This window comes from Vulpes vulpes, chromosome 14 (genome assembly GCF_048418805.1).
Source record: "Vulpes vulpes isolate BD-2025 chromosome 14, VulVul3, whole genome shotgun sequence".
Taxonomy (NCBI): Eukaryota; Metazoa; Chordata; class Mammalia; order Carnivora; family Canidae; genus Vulpes; species Vulpes vulpes.
This window is the reverse complement of record NC_132793.1, coordinates 16445602-16467953: the sequence shown is the minus strand read 5'-3', so window position 1 is coordinate 16467953 and position 22352 is coordinate 16445602. Positions and strand designations below refer to the sequence as shown.

Below are 22352 nucleotides of genomic sequence, written 5' to 3'. Positions count from 1 at the left end.
CTGCTCTTAGTAAAACATTCTATAAATCGCCAAACCTTAAAACTCTTCTAGCCAGTTGAGGAAAGGGTAGACAAAGCAGAGTTGCTGAATATGGTGCTCAAGTATTAAAGTGGCCACTACTATCACTATTCTAAACAGTCTTGAGTGTACTATTTAAATACATTGCTGTTCCTTTGATTTTACAAGATTGTAGACAGCAGCTAGAAGAATAGTATGATGAGCCTACTGGATACTACATGCTTCCTCTCCAGGTAATTTTGAAAGAACCCTAGACACTCAAGCGGAAGGTAGTTCACTGTACACCTCTAAAAGACATCTTAAGTCTCCTTAATCTCTTGTTCTTTGCAGTATATTTGTTGAAGGTCATGAGTAGTTTCTCAGTCTTGATTTTGCTAATTCCATCCTCCTGATACCATTTAGCATGTTCTAGACCTGAGAACAGTGCTTCTCAAATTGTGCCTGGACCAGTAACCTCAGCATCATCTGGGAATTTGTTTAAAATGTAGTTTCTTAAGCCTGACCTTAGATCACTGAATCAGAAACTAAGTGGAGCCCAGCCACAGGTGTTCCAAGTGATTCTGGTGCATGCTCAAATTTGAGACCCATTTTAGAGGCTTTTATCAGATTCTGGTGGGGGGAGATGTTCTTCCCAAAAAATACACGGGTATTTTTTATCATTGGCAGCCATTGATGATCTTTGCCTAGATTCATTAAACCATGAACCCATGATTGATTTTTTTATATATAAATTTATTTTTTATTGTTCAATTTGCCAACATATAGAATAACACCCAGTGCTCATCCCGTCAAGTGCCCACCTCAGTGCCCGTCACCCAGTCACGCCCACCCCCAACCCCCCCGCCCACCTCCCCTTCCACCACCCCTATAACCCATGATTTGAAACACATTTTTCAGTCCATGGCAGTTTTCCTTATTGGTGTTACCTTGTTCTACCTTTAGTCAGTGGAAGTCCATGCAAGTTGCCTCTTGAGTTCCTTCAGAGCAGCCCTAAAATAATCTTACCCCAGTTTCCTTGCTTTCTAGTATGGTATGATTTTCAGGTTCAACTTTCTAGTCCCACACCTGCTCCAACAAGCCCTGGTTATCTGTATTGAAAGGGTATTTAGCAAGCACAATCTGGGCCCTTGGGTGTTCATTGCTTCTAGTTGGGTCTTTCTCAGTCCCCTTCCAGATCAGACTACTTTCTGCTCTTGTGAAGGGCTTGCATGCTAAACATCCCCTCAGCTGACTTGGTGCAGCAGTGAAGCCACTAGCCATCTCTCTCTTCTTCCTGTATTCTGGTTGGTCAGGGTCCCTCTTACAGAGTGAAGCCTGCTAGTAAGAGACAGCATTACAGAGAAACTTTACTCAGAGCAGAGCAAGTAGTGTGTGGACACCCTGCCCTAATAGATGTTCAGCTGAATTCTGGGTCAGTTCTGGCAAAGGAGTGAGGAAACTTTAACATCCCTGTAAGAACCTCTTCTGCTTCTTCAGAGAGTTTAAAGCAAATAATGTGGCCTCTTGCTCTGGATAACAGGAATAGAGGGAAACTCAGAGTCTAAATTGCAGTGTGATTGTAAAGTACACAACAGCGTTATAATTGGAATGAGGAAATAAGATCTTAACAGCTTTCGTCCACCTTTGGATGACATTCTCCTGCAGACCTAGTAAGAACTCAAGCATGGATAGCTGTGGCTGTGACTTAGTAATAAGCTGATCAGCGTAATACCCTGAGTCATAATGTCCAAACTCACATTCAATAAACACTTATTAAAGGCCTTGCCAGGGGCGCCTGAGTGGCTCAGTCGGTTAAGAGTGTCATTGGCTGAGGTCATGACCCCAGGGTCTGGGGATGAAGTGCTGCATCAGGCTCCTTGCTCACCAGGGAGCCTGTTTCTTCCTCTCCCTCTGCCTGCTGCTCCTCCTGCTTGTGTTCTCTTTGTCAAATGAAGAAAATCTAATAAGTACATGCATGCCTTGCCAGATTCTTTTGTAGATCCACATATATTTGTATACCCAACCCTCCCTTCATTAGCAGAATACCTCCTGTCCCTTGATTTTGGCCAGTAGAACTTTGGCAGGTATGACCTATTTAGTAGACTAGATATTACCCTCCCCTCCCCCAAAGATGCCTATCTTTCAACCCTATAACCTGGGAATATATTACCTTTCGTGGTAAAAGGAACTTTGAAATGTGACTAAATTAAAGTCACATGTTCTGGGAAGACTATCCTGGGTTATCCTTATAGGCCCAGTGTAATCACAATAGGAAGCTTGGGAGGTAAAAAGGTCAGAAAAAGTTGATGTGAAAACCAGCAAAATCAGATTAGAAGATACTACCCTACCAGCCTTGAAGACAGAAGGGACTGCTAGGCAATAAAAGTAAATTCTCTACAGCCTCTGGAGGAAGCACAGCTCTACCCACAGCTTGACCTTGTGAAGGTCCTCTCCAGGCTAAACCTCCCCTCAGCTCGTTTGGACTTCTGACCTCTACAACTGTAAGTACATTTTTATTTGAAGCCACTAATTTATGGAAATTAGTGCAGCCATGGGAGACATGCAGCATGACTACAGGCTTAAAGAGTACTGGCACACTAGGCTTGGTCTTTGGCATCTCAGCCATCACCATGAGAATAAAAGCATCAGGCTGTTAGTCCTAGGAGATGAGACAGGTGGGGCCAAGCTGGCTGTTAGCCTCGGCCACCTACAGCTTAAAACAGCTCACCCTAAATCCACCAACCTGCAGATGTATGAAAAAGAAAAACTTAGGAGGTTATTTCATTTTTGCCTAACAGATAAATACTTGACATTTGGCCCCTCCCATACCACCACCCCTCCATTCTCTGCCTGTTCTAAGCCCCAGGGAGCTAACTTCCATTGGCTCTATCCACACACTGCTTTGCCCTTTGATTTCTGATTAGGTTCAGCCATTAGGGATCTGCAATAGGATATGGGAGAAATTAAGATTGGAGTACTTTGGGACACCTGGGTGGCTCAGCGGTTGAGCGTCTGCCTTCAGCTCAGGGCGTGATCCTGGGGTCCTGGGATCCAGTCCACATGGGGCTCCCTGCATGGAGCCTGCTTCTCCCTCTGCCTGTGTCTCTCATGAATAAATAAAATCTTTTTAATAAAAAAAAAAGATTGGAATACTTTCAACAACTCCCTGTGCAGTTCAGGCGGGTGGTGGCCCTCATCGGAAGGGCATAGTGCCTTCTACATGTTGTTCCTCTTTAAGCACTGTCTCCCCAGCCCCCGTGGTCTTTTGTTAACAATTGTGATTTTCCAACCACCTGCCCACACCTTTAAAAACACCATCTATTAAATTCTCTTCAAAGTGTGTGCTAGGTTTCCTGTCATGACCCTAATATAACAAATATTTCCTATTTCAATAAAGTATAAAACCTTACACTTACTTGATGTTGCTCAAGCAAAGTTGTAAAAGTTGGCTTTTTTCATTTGCTCATCAAAGCCAGGAAGAGGTTCTTGAGTTAACAAGTACACCAAAGAACTTTATTTTTGCCTCTCAGTAGATAAACTTCTAAGGGCGATACCCACGCACTCTGCCACCCCCATAATGGCCAACATTGCCCAAGTACCTGCCTTGTATCAGAAAGCCAATGTAATGTGTTCCTTAAGTGGAAGAAGGGAGATTGGAAGGAAGTCCCTAGCAACCCCATTCCAAACAGCTGATTATGGGATATGAAGTGCTATGGACTGAATGTTCATATCTCCCCCTAAATTCATGTTGAAGCCCAATCTCCAGTGTGATAGTATTTGGAGGCAGGGATTCTGGGAGGTAATTAGGACATGAAGGTGGAGCCCTCACGAATGAATTAGCACTCTTATAAAAGACCCCAGAAAGTTCCCTTGCCCCTTCTGCCATGTGAGGACACAGCAAGGAGATGGCTGGCTGTAAAGACAGGAAGTAGGCCTTCACTAGACATGAAATCTGCAGCACCTTAATCCTGGATTTTCTGGCCTCCAGAACTGTGAGAAATAAGTTTCTGTTGTAAGCCATCTAGTCTAGTCTATGGTGGTCTCTTCTAGCAGCCCAAATGCAGTAGGATATGTAGGTGTCTGATAAATGAAATTAGAAGATGGCCTGGAGCAGATAGAGCCAAAGCAAAGCAACATAATGGCTTGTACAGAGACCTCAGGTTCTTGGACCACCTTTCCTGAGTGATGTTTTCCCCCCCACTGACAAGCTAATTCTTTGAGAAGAAAGTCCTTGGTACTGGGAAATAAAATACCTTGAGACCCAATTTGGGCTTCTGGCCTCCGGAACTACAAGGTAATAAATTTATGCTGTTTTAAGTCACTAATTTGTTCAACAACAGAATATGAACATATCTTGATTCTTTTTTTTTTTTTTAAAGATTTATTTATTTGTTTATGATAGACATAGAGAGAAGCAGAGACACAGGAGGGAGAAGCAGGCTCCATGCCGGGAGCCCAATGTGGGACTCCATCCGGGGACTCCAGGACCGCGCCCCCTGGGCCAAAGGCAGGCGCTAAATCCCTGAGCCACCCAGGGATACCCGTGATTGAGTGATTCTTTTTTGTTAGGTTCCTCAGTGTCTTCCTAAGTGGAATTTTACCAGTATGTTGAGGACAAGGTTCCAATATTTAGCAGCCTGGAGTTAAGGGAAATAGCTGAGACTCTGGCCCTCACTGAAACAAATTCTAGCAGTTACAAACATAAGGTTTCATTCCCAAAATCAAATAAAAATTTTGTCAATATCTGATGTTCTGGGTAATGTAAACCCATGCCCTGGGGGAGAGCAGGACCTGAAGCTGATTCTATTTGGAAACTTGGGTCTCCCTTGCCTTTCCCCCTATGGAGCCCACACCTGGAGGTGTCCAGTCTATACTGGTTTCAGTTTCTATTCCCAGTATCAACTGGACTTAAGATCCCATCTCCTGCCATTAAGTGTGCGATGAAACCGAAGTCCCTATGACCACCTCAGGACAAGCCAGACACCAGGCCACCTCCCTCCCTATTGCTCTGTTTCCCTCTTTTTGTTTCTGACTCCTGCTGGTTACCTTTTCTTGCAAATTCAGCCATGACTTTACTCTTCTTCCTTTGCTTGCTTTTTTCTTGTAATATTTTACACAGGATTTTGGGGGTGTTTATGCTAGAAGGGGCTCCCTATTAGTAAAATCTGTCATGTTGGAACCAGAAGTGTTTCCACACTGAACACAAAGGGCACATTTTATGATTTTCCTAAAATACATAGACTGCCCCAATGGTGAATTAAATTCTGTAAAAATAGGTGTGGGCTGCTTAAAACAGTTTTCCCAGTGCTTCTATTAACATTTCAAATTTAGACCCACTCAGGTAGAAGATTAACTTGGAGAAGACAACTGAGAGCTATTGAGTTGCAGAAGAGGGGTCTGTCACCAGAGGGAAGAACTGGACTTGCTCCCATGCTCCTGAGAGCATACTGGAGCAGCAGAACAAATGCTGGCTATGAGAGAGACAACTTCCCCCAGAAAACACCAGCTTAGAAGGAGCTCTCCATTCCTGACGTCCCCATCAGGCAAGCAAGACCATCGAAAGTATCAGGACCACCTGTTCATACTGTTAACCGGCAGAACAATCATGTCTCAGCAACTCATGTTGGTTGGTTCCTACATCCTGCTAGCTCAGATTCCACTTGTCTGTCTGAATCACTGTCTGCAAGATGCATTTGTAATTGAGAAGCCATGTGTTTGTGTAGTTTCATCACTTTCTTGTAATCCGAACACCTAAAATAAACCTTTTGGAAAATCTAGAACAAGCAGTCTGGGTAGAGAGGAGAGAAAAAAAAGAGTGGATGGTTGTGTGTGTATCGGTGTGTATAAAGAGACTTCCATTGTTATGGCAACCAGCGTCCTCAACTGATGCAGTTCTGTTCCCAATAATATGAGACGTGATTAAAAATTGACATTGCAGCAAGGAAGAACACATGTAATGCGTTGGCGTGGCAACCAGAATAAAGTCTGCATAAATTTAAACCTGACAATCAGAATTTGGGGGAATTTGCCTGCAATTAATTAGGAATCCTTTTTTCATCTGAACTGGAAGTGGGAAGCCTGGAGGTCTGACCCGTGGCCATGACCTTAGGTCAAATGGACCTCAGTGTCCTTTTCCGTTAAAATAAGGGATTAGGTTAAATCTTTTCGGCGGCGGGGGGGGGGGGGGGGGGGGGGGGGCTCGGGTCTAAGCTATACTAAGAGTTGCCCTGTTTTCATCCGCATGCAAGATATTGTTAGCAGGTATTTATTGAGCACCCACTCAGTGTCCAGCTAGGCACTAAGGATACAGAAACTCTTGGAGCTTGCAGTCTTCCAACCTCTCCAATCACACAGATCTATGTGAAGCTACAGCTTGTGATGTTTGTAAATAGGTATTTTGTGCTGTAAGAACCAGCAACAGAGAAATGACTGACGCGCAGAGAAGCAGTGACTTGCTCAGGGCAACACGACGGGAACCGTGGCCACGAAGTAGGTAAGTCTTTACAAATGGAGAAATGGAGCGCCAGGAGGATACGGTGATGTCGTCCGGGTCACACCTGCAGCCGTGGCCATAGGGTCGTCTAAACGCAGGCGCGGCTGATGCTGCCCTTTACGCCTGGTGGGGTCGGAATCGGAGCCCCTTCGCGGGGGGCGGGGGGTGTGGCGGCGGCGCGGGAAGGCGACCGGGCCGCTGTGCGTGCGGGAGCGCGGCCCCCTCTTTTGTCACTGAGCACGCAGCGGGGGCCCAGCGGGCGCTCCCTCCGGCCCGGCGGGTCCCGCGGCCCGCGGCGCGCTGCCGGCCGTGGATGCATCTCCACCCGCCTCGCCCGCGCGGCGGCCCGGCTGCAGGGGGAGAGGCCCCCGGGCCCCCGCGGCCCGGCCCGCGCCCCGCGATCCGGCTCGGCGCGCGCTCGGCGCCCCGCGCCCTGCAGGGAGACGGGCCCGCCCCCTGTGCGCGCAGGCGCGCGGCGCGCGGGGCTCGGGAGGCAGCTCGGCGCCGGGCGGCCGCGGGCGGGCCTCGCAGGTAGGGAGTCCGCGGCGGGGATCGGCCCGGGGTGCGGAAGGCCGCCCGCCCGCCCGCCGCCCGCCCGCCGCCCGCCCGTGCCTGGTGCCCGGTGCGCGGTGCCCGGTGCGCGGCCCGTGGCGAGCGCCGCCGGCGGGGGGCGCGGGCTGGGGAGGGGGCGCGGGGAGCGGAGCGGAGGGGTCCGCGCGGAGGGGCGCGGGCGGGGCGGGGGCTGCGGGGGGCGACCGCGGGCGCGGGAGGCGGCGGCTCGGCTGGTAGCGAAATGCAGTCGATTAAGAGTTTTTCATTAATACGACGGAGGGCGTAGAGGGCGGGCTTCGGGGTTTCTTGGGAAATGGGTCATTTGGCAAACTTTCTTTTTCCTAGCGCTGATTTCCGATTTTTGTAACGGGAAATGGGATTATTACTATTTTGCCACAAAGAGAAAGAATAAAAAGAATTCCGCCATTTTGGGTCTTTAAAAAAGTAACCGTTGCGCGGAGCCGACGGGCCCGTGGGCGCCGCGCCCGCCGCCCTGGGTGCTGGTCCCGGAGGGTCCCGGCCCGGAGCCCGCCCGCCCGCCCGCTCCCGCCGCCCGGCCGCCGCCGCGGGGGGCAGGCCCCAAGTTTGTGGCGCTCAGTGGCGCTGGGGGTCTGCGTGTGTGTTGGGGTGCGCTCGGGGCGGGGAGGTGCCTGGGCGCCAGCTCCCCACCCCCGACACCGAGAGCCAGGGCTTCGGGGGAGCGTCTGCTGTATTCGAGGCCTTGAACAGCAAGCAGCTGGGAGGAACCTTAGCAGAGAAACGACGAGAAGATAAACAGGGACATGCTCGTTCAACAAATATTTACTGAGCATATGCTATGTGCCCGGCAGCCGCGCTGGGCCCGGGACCCAATGGCTGTTTTAGGTCAGGTTCCCTGGAACCAGACTCGGAGAGGGAGATGTGGGCGCAGGTTTACTGGAGTGCCCTTGGGAATATCACCTGTAGGACAGCGAAGATGGCAATGTGGTTGGCAGAAGTTGGGGCAGCCAGTGTAGTCCCAACAGAGGCCTCAGCCAGTCCCAAGGGAAGCTCTGGAGGCGACAGGGCCCTGCTGAGATACACCAAATTGAGGCCAGGGGGGCGAGGCCTTTATTCCCCTTATCAACTAGTCAGACAGGATGGCTGCTTCCAGGAGAGGGCACTTGGGCGAGGCAGCTCCCCTGGCTGAGGGCAGTTCCCAGGGAAGCTGACAACCTTCAGGGCAGCAGAGATGTCCCACTTTATCCCCTCCTCGCCTAGCCTCTGAGCAGCACAGCCAGGGAGATCGTATTTTAATCCCAAAGGCAAGAATGGCTAGACCTTTTATGGATTCAGTACCATCGTTTCTTATTTTGTTGACTACTTTTTACTCCCAGCTCTCTGATTCATTCATTTGGTGACGGTGACGATTTGTTGAGTGCAGCCTCTCTGTCAGGCTTTTTGCACATCAACTGCTTTGTCGGGTCTCATGGGGGAGACAGACAAGTTAATGCATAGTTAGACTGTGGTGGAGTGGAGCACAGCCCAGGGGATGATTAACTTTGGGGGTGGATTCTGGGAAGGCTTCAAAGAAGAGGTGTCACTCAAGGCGGATCTCGGAGGATGATTAGGATTTTTGCAGACCTATGGGATGTGGAAAGGAACAATATACGCAGAGGACACATTAATGGGTTTCTGAGGGTGTGACCAGGTTGTAGGGATAGGAGTGGATGGGTTCCTGGGACCTGGCTTAGGCCTGGGAGCCATTTGAGACTGGTTGTGCCACTGTGTGTGTACCAAGTGAGACAATGTTTATCAAAATGCTGCTTGAGCTGGAAACACAAGGGGAGGCAGCAGGAGAGGAAGAGTGAATTCAGATCACAGAGAAAGCAGTTATAGGCCTCAGAAGAATGCATGGTCTAGCTGGGGAGGAAGAGCACAGAAACAGTAGGTGCTGCTAGCCAGAAGCCCGCAAGTACTTGTGTTGGGTCCCAACATCACAGATGCACTGGATCCTCTTTCTTCCTGCATATTCAAGGACTTGTCTTCTAGAATTATTCTCTTCCCCCTGCACTGTCCGTTTTTTTCCTCTCCAGAGGCTCATTTTCATCAGGTAAAAACTTGCTGTACCATCTCCTATTTAAAAACAGACCAACAAACACCCACACCCCTTCCAGTGATGTGAGACCACATCACTCTCCAAACATGTCCCCCAGTTCCATGCTCTCCTCCTTCACAGCACAACTCCTTGAGAGAATTGCTCATCCCATTGTTTCCACTTCCCTTGCTCCCATTGTCTATGAAGAGCAATCCTTTTTGTCAGTTTCCCCTGCTAGAACATAGAGTCTGTAGCAGAGGTATTTGTTTTGTTCACTGACAAATCTGCATTGCCTAGAATAGTACCTAGCACATAGCAGGTGCCCAACAAATACTGAGCTAATCCATGATCTGTCTCTAGAACCTACTCAGATCTGTTTTTTTGTATCCACAGCTCCTCAGAAGTGGCTCCTGTTAGGGTTTCTAAGGACCTCCTTATTGCCCCAGTGGTCAGCTCTCAGCCCTCCCCTGACTTGATCTGTCAGTGGCATTTCGCACCATTGAGCAGTCCCACTGTCCTGAAAACTTCCATCGTGTGTCCTCCAGAAGCTCAGACTCTTCTGGATCCCCTCTGACCTGACAGCAGGCTCTTTTACCAGATCTTCCTCTTCCCAACCTATAAATCTTGGTGAGCTCCAAAGCTCCTGCCTTTTTCTTTATACTCAGTTCTGTGGATTTAAAAGCCAGCTTTACACGATGGCTCTCAAATTTACATCTCCAGCCCAACGTTACCCCTTATTTCTCCAATATTTGCTTCACGAGAGCACTCTGTCTTGTTTGAGACTGTATTCCCAGAGCACAGAATGGAGCTGACACTTTGTTGGCCCTCCAGTGTTTGCTGAAACAACAGACTTGCACAGCAGGGCAGTCCCCTCAGCCAGCCTTCCTGGACACACCTGAAACATGTGAGAGGTTTTGAAACAGGAACAGAGTTCTTCCAGGAGTAACCACACACTCACTCTTAGTGACTGCCAAGGTTTTGAATAAAGAGATTGACTCTGGGATGCCTGGGTGGCTCAATGGTTGGGCGTCTGCCTTTGGCTCAGGGCATGATCCCAGTTTAGGGATCTAGTCCCACATCAGGATCCCTGTGAGGAGCCTGCTTCTCCCTCCGCCTGTGTCTCTGCCTCTCTCTCTGTGTGTCTCTCATGAATAAATAAATAAAAAATCTAAAAAAAAAAAAAAAGATTGGGTATTTAAAAGAACTTAAAGTGGTACATCAGCTGTACAAAGCAAAATAATTAGAATTGAAATTCAGGGAATTCTACTTTATAAAATTCTAACGAGAAACACCTTGGTTTGAGTGTTGCCTTCATTAATCAGGTTTTCTACTTAGCCTTTGCCTTCCTGATTATGTATAATATAAAGGATGGACTCTATATTTTAGGGAGGAAAAGCTGGAAAATAAATGTGCACAAGAAAGACCAGCAGGAGGGAGGGGGGTTGGAGAGATAGCAACCTGTCCAAGCCGACTTTGCCAGCAAGCAGCTTCCACTTTATCGTTACCCACCAGAAGCTACCAAACCCCCTGGAATTTCTGTTAAAAGGGAGTAGATTGGTGTTTGTTGAAGGCCTGCTGCTACCAAGACCACATGTTTTTCCCATGTGATCTTCACCAGAACGCTTTGAGGTAGATATCATTACTGCATTTATTTTACACACAAAGAAACTGAGGCTCAGGTCGGGTAAGCTACTTACTCAGCATCAGAGGTGTTAAGTGCTGGAGCTGAGATTCACACTGTCCTAAGTCTGTCTTGAGCAGAGTCCATGTTTTCCTTTAACCTGTATGCCAGAAGCCATTTTCAAGTATTGCTAACACCTTAAAGCAACCAGGTATCAATCACACATACAGAGCTTTTTATTAAGTTGAAATTACTGAAATCCAACACATTTATTTAGCACCTGCTGTGTGCAGATACTGTTCTAGGGGCTGGCTATATAGCAGTGAACAAGACAGATACAAGTCTTTGCCTTCATGGAACTTCCATTTCAATGGGGATGACCAATCAAACTCTATTAAGTAAATGAAGATTGTTATTGGTTATAATGAAGGATGCAATGGAAATCAACACAGTAGTAGGATAAGCAGTGGTGGAGTGGGTGAGGGGTGTGCTGCTTTAAACCGACTGGCCAGGAAAGACCTCTTCTGAGGTGACCGCTGAACCAGGGTGTGGAGGATTGGAAGTGGACAGCCAGGCCAGAGCTTGGGGAGGAACATTCTAAGCAGAGGGAAGAACAAGGATCAAGGGCTCTGAGGTGGGAATGTTTGTTAATCAGTAGAAGGAAACTAGTATTTGTTGGGGGTGGAGAACAGAGGAAGAGTGGTGGAGAATGGAGTCCAAGAGGAAGACAGGGGTCATATTCTTTTTTTTTTTTTTTTTTTTTTAAGATTTTACTTATTTATTTATGAGACAGACACAGAGACACAGGCAGAGGGAGAAGCAGGCTCCATGCAGGGAGCCTGACATGGGACTCGATCCCGGGTCTCCAGGATACCCCGCTGGGCCAAAGGCAGGTGCTAAACCACTGAGCCACTGGGCTGCCCCAGGGATCAGAATCTATAGGGTAAAGCACTTTGACAAGGGCAGTGGACAGCTATGAAAGAATCTAGATAGGGAAATTATGTGATTTGGTTTACATTTTTTAAGCTTTCTCTTACCAGAGAGTAGACTGTGGGGGGCAAAAGAGGAAGAAGGGAGATGAGGTAGGAGGTGGTTTCTGAAGTCCAAGGAGAGCTGATAGCAGTTGGGACTAGCATGGCAGCAAGGAGCTGGACAGAAGTCAGACTTTGAGATGTGTTTTGAAGATGCAGCCGACAGGCCAATTTTAATATATGTTAAGTTTTACCGTCCAATACAGTGACTATGGGCACCATGGCTATTTAAATTTAAGATTGAAAAATTCAGCTCTTTTACACGAGCCACTTTTCGTAACCACATGTGGCTAGTGGCTACTCTGTTGGACAATGTAGGCATGAGACATTCCCATCATTACAGAAAATTCTCCTGGACAGTGCTGGTAAGGCATTAGGACAGTGGCCAATACATTTAGGGAGTTAAGTAAATGATAAATATTAACTATACTTGTTATGTCATTAGTTCTTTTTCTCCCCATGTATTTACTTGCTCAGCCACATCTTTATTAAATACCTCTTTTGCCCTTGCTTTATTATACTAAAGTCATGCACTACCTGGGTTCTCAAACAAAAGAATGTGATTGCGGAGGATCACCTCCCAGGAAAATGGACCTTACGAGTGAAAGAGAACCCGACCTGATACTTGAGGGCTCTAAACCCCCACAGGAAGAAGAGATTGATTCTCGTGGAGCTGGGGGTAGGGGTTCAGAAGAGAGGAATTTGGACTTAGCCTGGGCTACCATGACTGCTAGCCAGATAGAACCTTGACCTGAGACGTACTCCCCAGAGTCAGTTCTGTATATCACAGTTTACAGAGCACCCTCACCCATGCCCATCTTCCAGAGTCTGGGGGAGATGCAGGGCCTGGCAAGAGCCCTTGCCTGGGTGACCTGGTTACAGCCAGGAGCCAGACTTCATGTTATTCTCCTAAGACACCCTGCTTTCCTTAGGGCTGAGGGTTTCGTCTGCAGGTTGCCAGCATGAGGGTGACCAGCTCCTCCTCAAAGCCCCCTCCCTCCTTGATCATCGTGGGGGTTGTGTTCAGCTTGCAGGCCTACCAGGATGGAGGGGAATGCTGAAATGGAGATGCTGAGGACACTGAAGGGGCCCTCCACAGGAGAGGTCAACGTGCACCTGGTGGCCAGAGACAGCCCAGGTTCCGGCTCTCACCTGCCGGCTACCGCCTTCATCATCCCAGGTGGGCCAAGCCAGGGGCCCCGGGGGGGCGGGGGAGGAGCATCCCCATACCTGCCTGAGCAGGTGTGGATCCCGGGAAGGACGTACTTTCACCTGCCTACACACATGCATGGGGCGGGGCCACGAGGCTCACCTGTGCCATGTCTGTCTATTTGTTCGCAGCCGGCTCAGCCACCCTTGGTCTGCCCAACAGTGCCCTGGATGTTTCCTGTTTTCCGCGGGAGCCGATCCATGTGGGCGCCCCGGAGCGCGTGGCGGGCAGCCTACCTGTCACGGCCACCGTTCTGCCGCAGCTGAGCGCGGAGCCTGCGGCCAGCGCCAGCGCCAGCGCCGCCACCGTGCGGCTCCTGGAGTGGACCGAGGCCACGGCCCCGCCTCCTGGGAGCGGCCTGCGGGTCGGTGTCTGCGGGGATTGGCGGGGGGCGGGGCCGCGGGGCGGGGCTAGCGGGGGGCGGGGCCGCGGGGGCGGGGCGGGGCGGCGCCCGCGAGGAGGCCCCGGGGGCGGCTCCGGGTGAGGGAGTCGAGCGGCGTCGCTTGCGTGGAGGCGCTCGGAGCCTGGCGGGCTGCTGGGGGCGCGGCCTGCGCGAGGCACCCCGAGCCGAGCCGTGCGGCGTGAGGCGGCGGGCGGGGACCCTGCCGCTCGGAGGCGGGCCGAAGGGGGCGGGAGTCCCGGCCTCAGACCCTCCCACGCTCCAGTTCCGGATAAGCGAGTACGCGCCGCTGAACATGGTGGGAGCGGAGCAGCCCCCGAGCCCCGAGCTGCGGCCGGAAGGTGTGGCCGAATGTGAAGACCGCGAGGCCCCGGCGGGAGGTGGCGATGCGGGCACCCAGCCGCCGGGTAGGACCCCGCCGCCGGGTAGGACCCTCCAGGCCCCAGGCTGGGGCCCTGCCCGGGTGCGGGGGGCCGGGCCCCCTGAGGGGTCCCCACGGGCGGGGCGCGTGTTGGGGAGGGGAGGATGGGTGGCTGGCCTGGGTTCTGCAGGTCCCCCCAGGGGTTGTCCTGAGGGGAGAAGCCCGAGGGGGCGTGGGCTCCGAGGTGGGCGGAGCCTGAGCGTGGCTGTGATGGACGCGAGGCCTGAGGCCCCTCTGGCCCCCACAGCGGACCTCCCCCAGGATCCTCCAGAAGACCCTCCGCAGAACCCCCCGGAAGAGGAAGGCACCTGTCAGTGCCAGGAGTGTGGACCTCAGCAAAGTGCAGGTCCAGATGCTGCTTCCTCCAAAGATGACTGCCCGCAGCTGTTCCAAGAGCGGTGAGGGGGAGGGGATCGCACCCCGCTTGCTCTGCCTTGGGGTGGGGGGCATTCACCATCCCTGCTCAGGGCCCAGGAGAGGGACTGGGTGGTGCAGGGTGGAGGTTCTCTCTCTCAGGCCTTCTGTCCCTCAGGTCAGTCATAGTGGAGAACTCCTCAGGCCAGAACTCCTGCACCAGCACTTCTGAGCTTCTCAAACCCATGAAGAAGAGGAAGCGCAGGGAATACCACAGCCCATCAGAGGAGGAGTCAGAGCCTGAGGCCCTGGTAGGAAGAGGGCAGTGGGGAGGGGAAGGGGAGGCTAGAGGCTACATGCCGATGCCCACTGTCCTCTCCGTTAATCCAGGTGGTAGGGCCAGGCCAGAGGAGATACATGATGAGTCAGTCATCGTATTTTAGGGTCCCATTTTGATCCAGGTCCTGTACTTGGTTAGAGGAAAATGATTAAATCACCCTTTTGCTTTTCTGGGGCTCCCATCTCTGTCTAGTGTCAGGGCTAAGTCACATTCACATAAACCGGTACCCAAGTAGATGTGTAGGCAGATGGAAAGCTCCATCACTGGATCCAGTCTCGAGGCCAGAGGCAGAGCATGAAAGTTCCAGTGGGCAAGTAAAATCAACACACAGCAGGTCTGAAGAATGAGGAGGATTACAGTCAGACTGTGTAACTAGGGGCTGTATGCTCATGTGAGTTTGCACCCACGTGGTAGGAGGTTGTCTGCTGGAGCTGTGTTCCTGCTGGTAGCCTAGAAGGAATTCCACTTGGTTGGGACAGTACATCATGTGACCAAACAGCCAGGCAGGGGCCTGGAATAAAGTCTGGGGCTTCACCTCAACCCATGAGGACAGGAATCAGGCTCGCCTTCCTACAGGAGAAGCAAGAAGAAGGAAAGGATCCAGAGGGACAACCGACTGCTAGCACCCCAGAAAGTGAGGAGTGGAACAACAGCCAGCCTGGTATGGTGGCCTCTGTGTATATGTGTGTGTGTGTGTGTGTGTGTGTATGTTGATGTGATCAGTGTGTATACACTTTTGGAGGTGTGAGGCTGAGAGTAAGGGTTATGTATGTGTTGGTGTGTTGTACATATATAGATGAGTATAAATTTGTGTGTGAGAGAGAGACAATGTTTCTGGTTTATGCGTTAGCATATGTGTATTTGGGGGAAATATATCATGTATTTGTTTATCCTCTGTTATCCAGTTGTGAATAGGCCTCACTCTCAGGTTCAGAATCCAAAGATTAAAACAGTTTTTGGTAGCACATGGCATTGCTTCCCTTTGGTGGTATGAGCAAGTTTGTACTGGTCATTGGACTGACCTTGCTAGTTGAGGCCCCATTCTGGCCTTTTGGTTCTAAGAAAGGGAACAGAGGCCATTCAATAGTCAGTTCTGGCCCTCAGGCCTTCTCGAATCTAGTCAACTATTGCTATCTAGTCAACTATTGCTGACTAGATAGTCTAGACTAGATAGTCTAGTCAACTATCTAGTCAACTATTGCTAACGTTTATCACACTTGTAATCATCTAGGTACTCTATAACAGCTTGTTGAATGTCTATCTTCCTCCCTCAAAACAATTTATTTTATTAATCATTGCATCCCTGGTGCTTAGCTCAGCGACTAGTGTTGAATAGACTCTCAAATGTTTGATCAGTACATGAATGCATGAGTTGCATGTTGGTAATTCCTCTCAGACCATGGCTCAGTTGCAAGAATCTTAGAGAGAGCCAGAGGGTGAGGTGAGTTCCTACGACATTCTGCCTTGATGGATCCAGTACCAGCCAGAGGAACCCAGTCTGTGTCCTGGGCTTCAAACTCTTTAGTGCCTGTTAGAAATTTTGCTCATCACAACCAAACCAGATTTTCATTACTGTCTCTCACCCAAGGCTCTCACATCAGAAGCAAAAGTATAGCTCTCATAGGAGACAGTGTCTAACCACTCAACTGCTTTGTCTTACTTAGGGAAATAGATTCATGAACCATCATTCTTTTAGCTGGGTCCTGTTGACCAGTACACAATTATCTTTTGATTCATACCTTTTGCCATCTCAACTGTGAACATAGGTGTGTCATTGGTTTCTGGATATTTCCCCCTTTTGTCTTTTTTCCTTTTTTCAAGGGAAGATACTCTATCCGTTGACAGAAATTTGCATTTATGGCTAATTTTTTTTCCACTTGTTTTTGGGGTATTTTGGCAGAAGAATCTAGCATGAGGGATGGAGGTAGCAGGGTTGCTTTAGTGTCCTATGTGTGGAAAACCTGTGTTTATAGTTTATGTCTATACTCTGTTTGGCAGTTGGATGGCTAGCTGCTGGGTTCATGTTGTAAGGGAGGACATATCTAGTTCTGATGGAATGTTCCAAGAGTTTGAGAGTTAGAGCTGTTCAAAAAAAAAAAAAAAAAAGTTAGAGCTGTATAACTCATGTATGTACTCAGCCTCTCTCTCTCTCTCTCTCTCTCTCTCTCTCTCTCTCTCTCGTATGTATCTGCTTTGTCTTTTCAATGACCGCTTTGTGTGAGGATTTATTTTCTTACCATGGTAAAAGTCTTCACAATATATTTAGTCATTAATAGCAATTCTGATATTCTTGTGTCACCTCTCATTCTGCCCACATCCACATCAGGTATCTGTGGTGGCATTCTTCAGGGTCAACTTGTTAGAGCCTTTTCAGATTCAGAGCAGTCCTCCAAGCATCCTGTTCTGTCTCCCTATAGTTACCTTAGACATAGATTTTTGCCCATTCTCTCTCTCTCTCTCTCTCTTTTTTTTTAAGATTTATTTATTTATTTTAGAGAGTGGGAGGGGCAGAGGGAGAAGGCCAGAAAGAATCTAAAGCAGACTTCCTGCTTTAGATTGGGCAGAGCCCAATACAGGGCTCGATCTTATGACCCTGAGATCATGACCTGAGCTGAATTCAAGAGTCGGATGCTTAACCAACTGAACCACCCAGGCACCCCACATTTTACCCATTTTTTTTTTTTTTTTTTCATTTTTACCCGTTCTTAATTGGGTTGTTTATCTTCTTATTGTTAATTCTTTGTATATTCTGCATATAAGTCCTTTGTCAGTTGTATGTGTTACAAATATTTTCCCCTAGTCTATGGCTTGCTTTTTCCTTTCTAAATGGTGTTTTTTAAGGAGGAAAATGTTTTCATTTTGATCATGCCCACTTTATCCATTTTTTGCAGTTAGTAATTCTTACATATCTTTACAAAGTACAGTTTTTTTAACAGCTTTATGGAGATGTAATTGATGTACCATGTAATTCACCCATTTGACTTGTAGGATTCAGTGGTTTTTAGTGTATTCACAGAATTGTGCAGCCATCACCACAATTAATTTTAAAACATTTCCATCATTCCAAAAAGAAACCCTGTACCTATTCCCTCCAGACCACCCATCTTCCTGTAGTCCTAGGCGACCCCAGGTTTATTTTTTGTGGATATGGATTTGCCTATTTTGAATATTTCACATAAATGGGATCAGATAATAATACATGGCCATGTGTGACTGGCTTCTTTCACTTAGCACAGCATTTTATTTATTTATTTTTTAAAGATTTTATTTATTTATACATGAGAGAGAGGCAGAGACAGGCAGAGGGAGAAGTAGGCTCCACACAGGGAGCCCAACATGGGACTCGATCCTGGGTCTCCAGGATCAGGCCCTGGGCTGAAGGCAGCGCCAAACCACTGGGCCACCAGGGCTGCCCTAGCACAGCATTTTCAAGGTTTATCCACATTGTAGCATGCATCAGTACCTCATTCCTTTTTATTGCTGAATGTTATTCCATTGTATGGATGCATCGCACTTTATTTTATCAATCAGTGGGTGTATGGGTTGCTTCCACTTTTTTCTCCTGCGGGGAACCTGGTGTGGGACTCAATCCCAGGACACTGGGATTGTGACCTAAACTAAACTAAAGAACTAAAGGCAGATGCTCAACTGCTGAGCTACCCAGGTGGCGCTCATTGTGGTTGTTGATTTGCATTTCCCTGATGGCTAATGATGTTGAGCATCTTTTCATGTGCTTATTGGCCATTTATGTATTTTCTTTGGAAAAATATTTATTCAGAGCCGTGCCACTTTTTAATTACATATAAGAAACACATTTTATATTAAAATATGAGGAGTGCCATATGGAATTGGGCAACAAATTGTTGTGATTCAATGTGTGTGTGATTCAATATAAGTCATTAATCAGTATATCTCTTATAAATGCCTTCTTAATCAAGGTCCCTAATCTAAATTTACATTCAAAATTCTGTGAACTGTTTATTTTCCTGGGGAGATGGTCCATGGCTTCTGTTAGGTTTTCAGAAAGGTCCATTTATACTTACTAGAAACTGAAGGCCAGGTAAAGAGTAGACCATAGCATTATGGAGCCCAGCCTCGTGAGTTTGGTGTTCCCAGGCATGGATCCATATAAGGTATATGTTGAACACAAATAGCGGTCTCTTGATTAAGTTTTCTGTTTTAAAATGAACTGATTATGAATTGGCTAGCCATGCTGTGGAAGAGGTGAAGACAGACATATATCTGTAGCAAAGGACCCAGCACATGGCTGGCACCCTGCTGTTTGTGATTGGTTATTCCCGAACCATGGCATTCTGCTCTTCTCTTTACATTTTCTGCCTCTACTGAAGACCTTGTAGTGAAAAGTCTGACTAGAACCAATAATTTGCAGATTATCTCTACCTAAATGACTGAAGCAATGCTGAAGAAACTTCCTTTTTTTTTTTTTCTGAAGGAACTTCCTAAGAGAGTGAACAGAAAAAGAGAAAATGGGAGGGAATGACTGTCATTCCAGGGATTCACCACTGAGTAGCTGGGTTTAGGGGAGGGAAAGAAGAATCACTGCCAACAAGAGAAGAGGAAAATCCAGCTAAGAGAGCTCAGCAAGACGAAGATGCTCAGCTGGAAGGGGAGTTGTAGCACATGGAGATCAAGAGAGTTGAGGAATGAGTCATTGGACTGTGGCCCTGGGGTCTCAAGAGAACAGTTTCACTAGTGTGCAGACGTAGGCATGAACTGAGTGATTAAGAAGGAAATGTATCAGAAGGATGTAAAGTTGTTCATAATACTCCCCTTTTTTTAAAATTTTTTTATTTATTTATGATAGTCACACAGAGAGAGAGAGAGGCAGAGACACAGGCAGAGGGAGAAGCAGGCTCCATGCACCGGGAGCCCGACATGGGATCCGATCCCGGGTCTCCAGGATCGCGCCCTGGGCCAAAGGCAGGCACCAAACCGCTGCGCCACCTAGGGATCCCTCCCCTTATCTTTTTAAAGTCTGTGGGATATGTAGATATTCTCTTTTTTATTTCTTTAATACTATGTGTGTTTTCTCTGTTTCTTTTCTTTCCAGCTTTATTGAGATCTAAGAGTTCAGGGACGCCTGGGTGGCCCAGTGGTTGAGTGTCTGCCTTTGGCTCAGGTTGTGATCCTGGGATCATGGGATCAATTCCCATATCGGGCCCCCTTCATGGAGCCTGTTTCTCCCTCTGCCTGTATCTCTGCGTCTCTCTCTGTGTCTTTCATGAATAAATAAAATCTTTTTTAAAAAAATAAGAGTTCAGACAAGCAAAACACAATAGACACACTTAGAGGGCTCACAGTCTGGTGTCAGGGAGAGATATATGAACAGGTAGTTATTATGCAATAGTAGAGTAAGTGTTCTGTTTAAGGTATGTAGGTGCAAAGGACTGTCACGGAACAAACTGCCTCATGTAGCCGAGGAAGGCTTCATGGAGTAGATGTGGTGACATTCTATCTATGCATGCACCCACACATCCATGCATCCAGGCATCCATACATTCAGTCATCCATACATCCATGCATGCGTATATCCATCCTTCTAGTCATTTATTTAACAAACATTTGGTGGTCATCTTTCTTTGTAAAACCTTGTGCTAGGTGCCAGAGCTGGGTCTTGAAGGATGAAAGAGGATAGGAGGATGGGACAGGGTGGGGGCAGGATCTCTGAAGCAGAGGGTTTAGAATGTGCAAAGGCACAGAAGCACACAGGGGCATGGAAATGCATGATTAGGCTAGTTCATGGAGACCTTTGTATGCTGCAGAAAGGTGTTTTGAGTTTTTGTATTTTTTTATTGTAAATCAGAAGCCATCCTAGACTTTAAAGCAAAGAAATAAACCAGTTTTATTTTAGAGCTATTCTGGTAATAGACTGAATCTGAGGCAGAGAGGTCAGTCCAGAGGCTCTTGGACCAGGCCCAAAGCAAAATGAACAGTGAGCATGGAGAGGTGGGGATAGATTCAAGAGCCAGCTAGAAGTTGGAGTCGGCAGGACTCAGGGACTAAAGGATCCTAGGGGAGAAAAATGAGACATAAAGGATCCCTCCCAAATTCCTGGCCTATGTGGCTGGTTGAATAGATGCTGGTACCACAGACTGAAATAGACTATCCGAGAAGGCCACAAGCTTTGGTGGAAAAGTTACAAGTTTGGTTTGGGACAGCTTGAGCTAGCTGAAGAAAGTGCTAGCCAAGAGCTTCTAGTCTAAGGAAGCAGGAATAAGCAAAGGAACACTTCTGGAAGTCAAGAGAGGATCAGGGGAGCCTTTGGGTGGCTCAGTGGTTGAGCGTCTGTCTTCGGCTCAGGGCGTGATCCTGGAGTCCCAGGATCAGGTCCCACGTTAGGCTCCCTGCATAGAGCCTGTTTCTCCCTGTGCCTCTGTTCTCTGCCTCTCTCTCTCTCTCTCTCTCTCTCTCTCTCTCTTACTTGAATAAATAAATAAAATCTTAAAAAAAAAAAAAAAAGGATCAGTCCACAGGGAGACTATACCATACCTTGGGACACACTGTAAAAAGGTGCCCTTTCTGAGTAGACCCAATGAGAAAAAAGGCAACCTTTCTTTGTAGTAGACTCAGCCACGTGGCTCGGATGCAGGTTTCACTCAGGAGAGAGGATAGTGGGAAGTCATGTGGTGTAGGTTGGTGTGTCAGTGTAAGTTTCTGAGAGAGTCTGATGACTTGGTTGATAAGTGAATGAAGAAAATCCTTGCTTTGGCCCAGCCGGGTCAGATGATTGGGCTCTGGAGGCTCTCAGTACAGTGACCAGGGAACTTAGGCAGCTCCTAGGGAGATGCTTCTAGCCACTTAGGTTCCAACCAAAGAAAAAAGCGTCTTCCTGAATCACTCCACTGAATCACTTCCTGACAGATCACTCCACATCTGAATGATCTAGGGCAGTAGCCGAGTGAGCCACAGCACGGCTGAGGAAGACTCCAGATAAGACAGGCTTAGTTAGAGCTCTAGAAAGACCAGAAACACAAGACCAGTACTTTGCATTGTGTGAGGATCTTTTACTCACAGCATCTCATTTACTCCTCCCAGTGACTTTCTGGTAGATGCAGTTGTCTGCATACTGCAGATGACAAAATTGAGGCATAGAAATTACTAGAAGAAGCTGGAAAAGAAAAAAAAAAAAAGAAGCTGGAGCTGTTTACCCAAGGGATATGAATTGACTTTGGCAAGAAGTTGCCTCTTCATTATCTATGGCTGCTCAGGCTGACCTTATGAGCCTAACCTTACATGTTGCCAGGTATTCTAGTTTTTAAAGGATGATTCTCTTCAGTGCTGGAGGCCAGGTCTCCATCACAGCTAAGCTGAAGTTCCTGCAGGGGAATTGGTCTCCCCTTCCCCAGGACCTGGAGACTCCAAGGTCTGTAGGCCCTGACTGTAGTGTGTGCACACGTGTGTGTGTGTGTGTGTGTGTGTGTGTGTGTGTGTGTGTGTGTGTCTGGGAGGGCCATAGAATCCATCTCTATTCTGTGGGCATGCTGAGCACACATACAGATATTCATGTCTCTCTGTGTTGAGAGGAATAAAAATTGAAAAACAAGAGTTTCTAATTTCTTTGTGATCTTGCTCCTCCATTTCTTCCTCCTCCCATGTTTTCTCTTTCATTTCTCTTTTCCTCTTCTCTCCCATGAGCTTGGTTGGCACTGCAATTAAGTCCTCTGGCTCAGGACTTGTCATTCAGCTTTGTCAGAGAACAGGGTCCCTCTGTGGCTGAGATTTTGTGACCTCAGTTATGCGCTCTACAAATTTTGCTGACAGTGGCCTGGGGATGAGGGTGGGGTAGACAGGATTTGCTGCGGCCTCACTGGAGACTGAGGCTTGCTGGAGGTCAGAGCCCCTGTGTCTGGTGCCAT

General features: G+C 48.2%; 1 protein-coding gene and 1 long non-coding RNA gene across 9 annotated transcripts in view; both read left to right on the top strand.

Moving 5' to 3' along the window:
* The first annotated feature begins 2395 nt into the window (after positions 1-2395).
* Positions 2396-5774, top strand: LOC140595353 (uncharacterized). Its single transcript, XR_011996903.1, has 2 exons — positions 2396-2498; positions 5329-5774. It is a non-coding gene; the product is annotated as an uncharacterized lncRNA (long non-coding RNA).
* A 1180-nt stretch (positions 5775-6954) lies between these two features.
* L3MBTL1 (L3MBTL histone methyl-lysine binding protein 1) overlaps positions 6955-22352 on the top strand; it is a 33544-nt gene continuing 18146 nt past the window's right edge. For 6 of the 8 annotated variants that reach the window (XR_011996900.1, XR_011996899.1, XM_072735806.1 and 3 more), the window contains exons 1-7: positions 6955-7021; positions 12778-12930; positions 13092-13324; positions 13626-13767; positions 14029-14179; positions 14314-14446; positions 15052-15136. Coding sequence is in view for 5 of the 8 variants with exons in the window: in XM_072735806.1 (XP_072591907.1) it covers positions 12795-12930; positions 13092-13324; positions 13626-13767; positions 14029-14179; positions 14314-14446; positions 15052-15136 (880 nt within the window). In the remaining 3 variants the exon portion in view is untranslated. Of the gene's footprint in view, positions 7022-12777; positions 12931-13091; positions 13325-13625; positions 13786-14028; positions 14180-14313; positions 14447-15051; positions 15137-22352 lie in introns of all 8 variants that reach the window. The other 2 variants (XR_011996898.1, XM_072735803.1) reach the window with 1 other exon arrangement.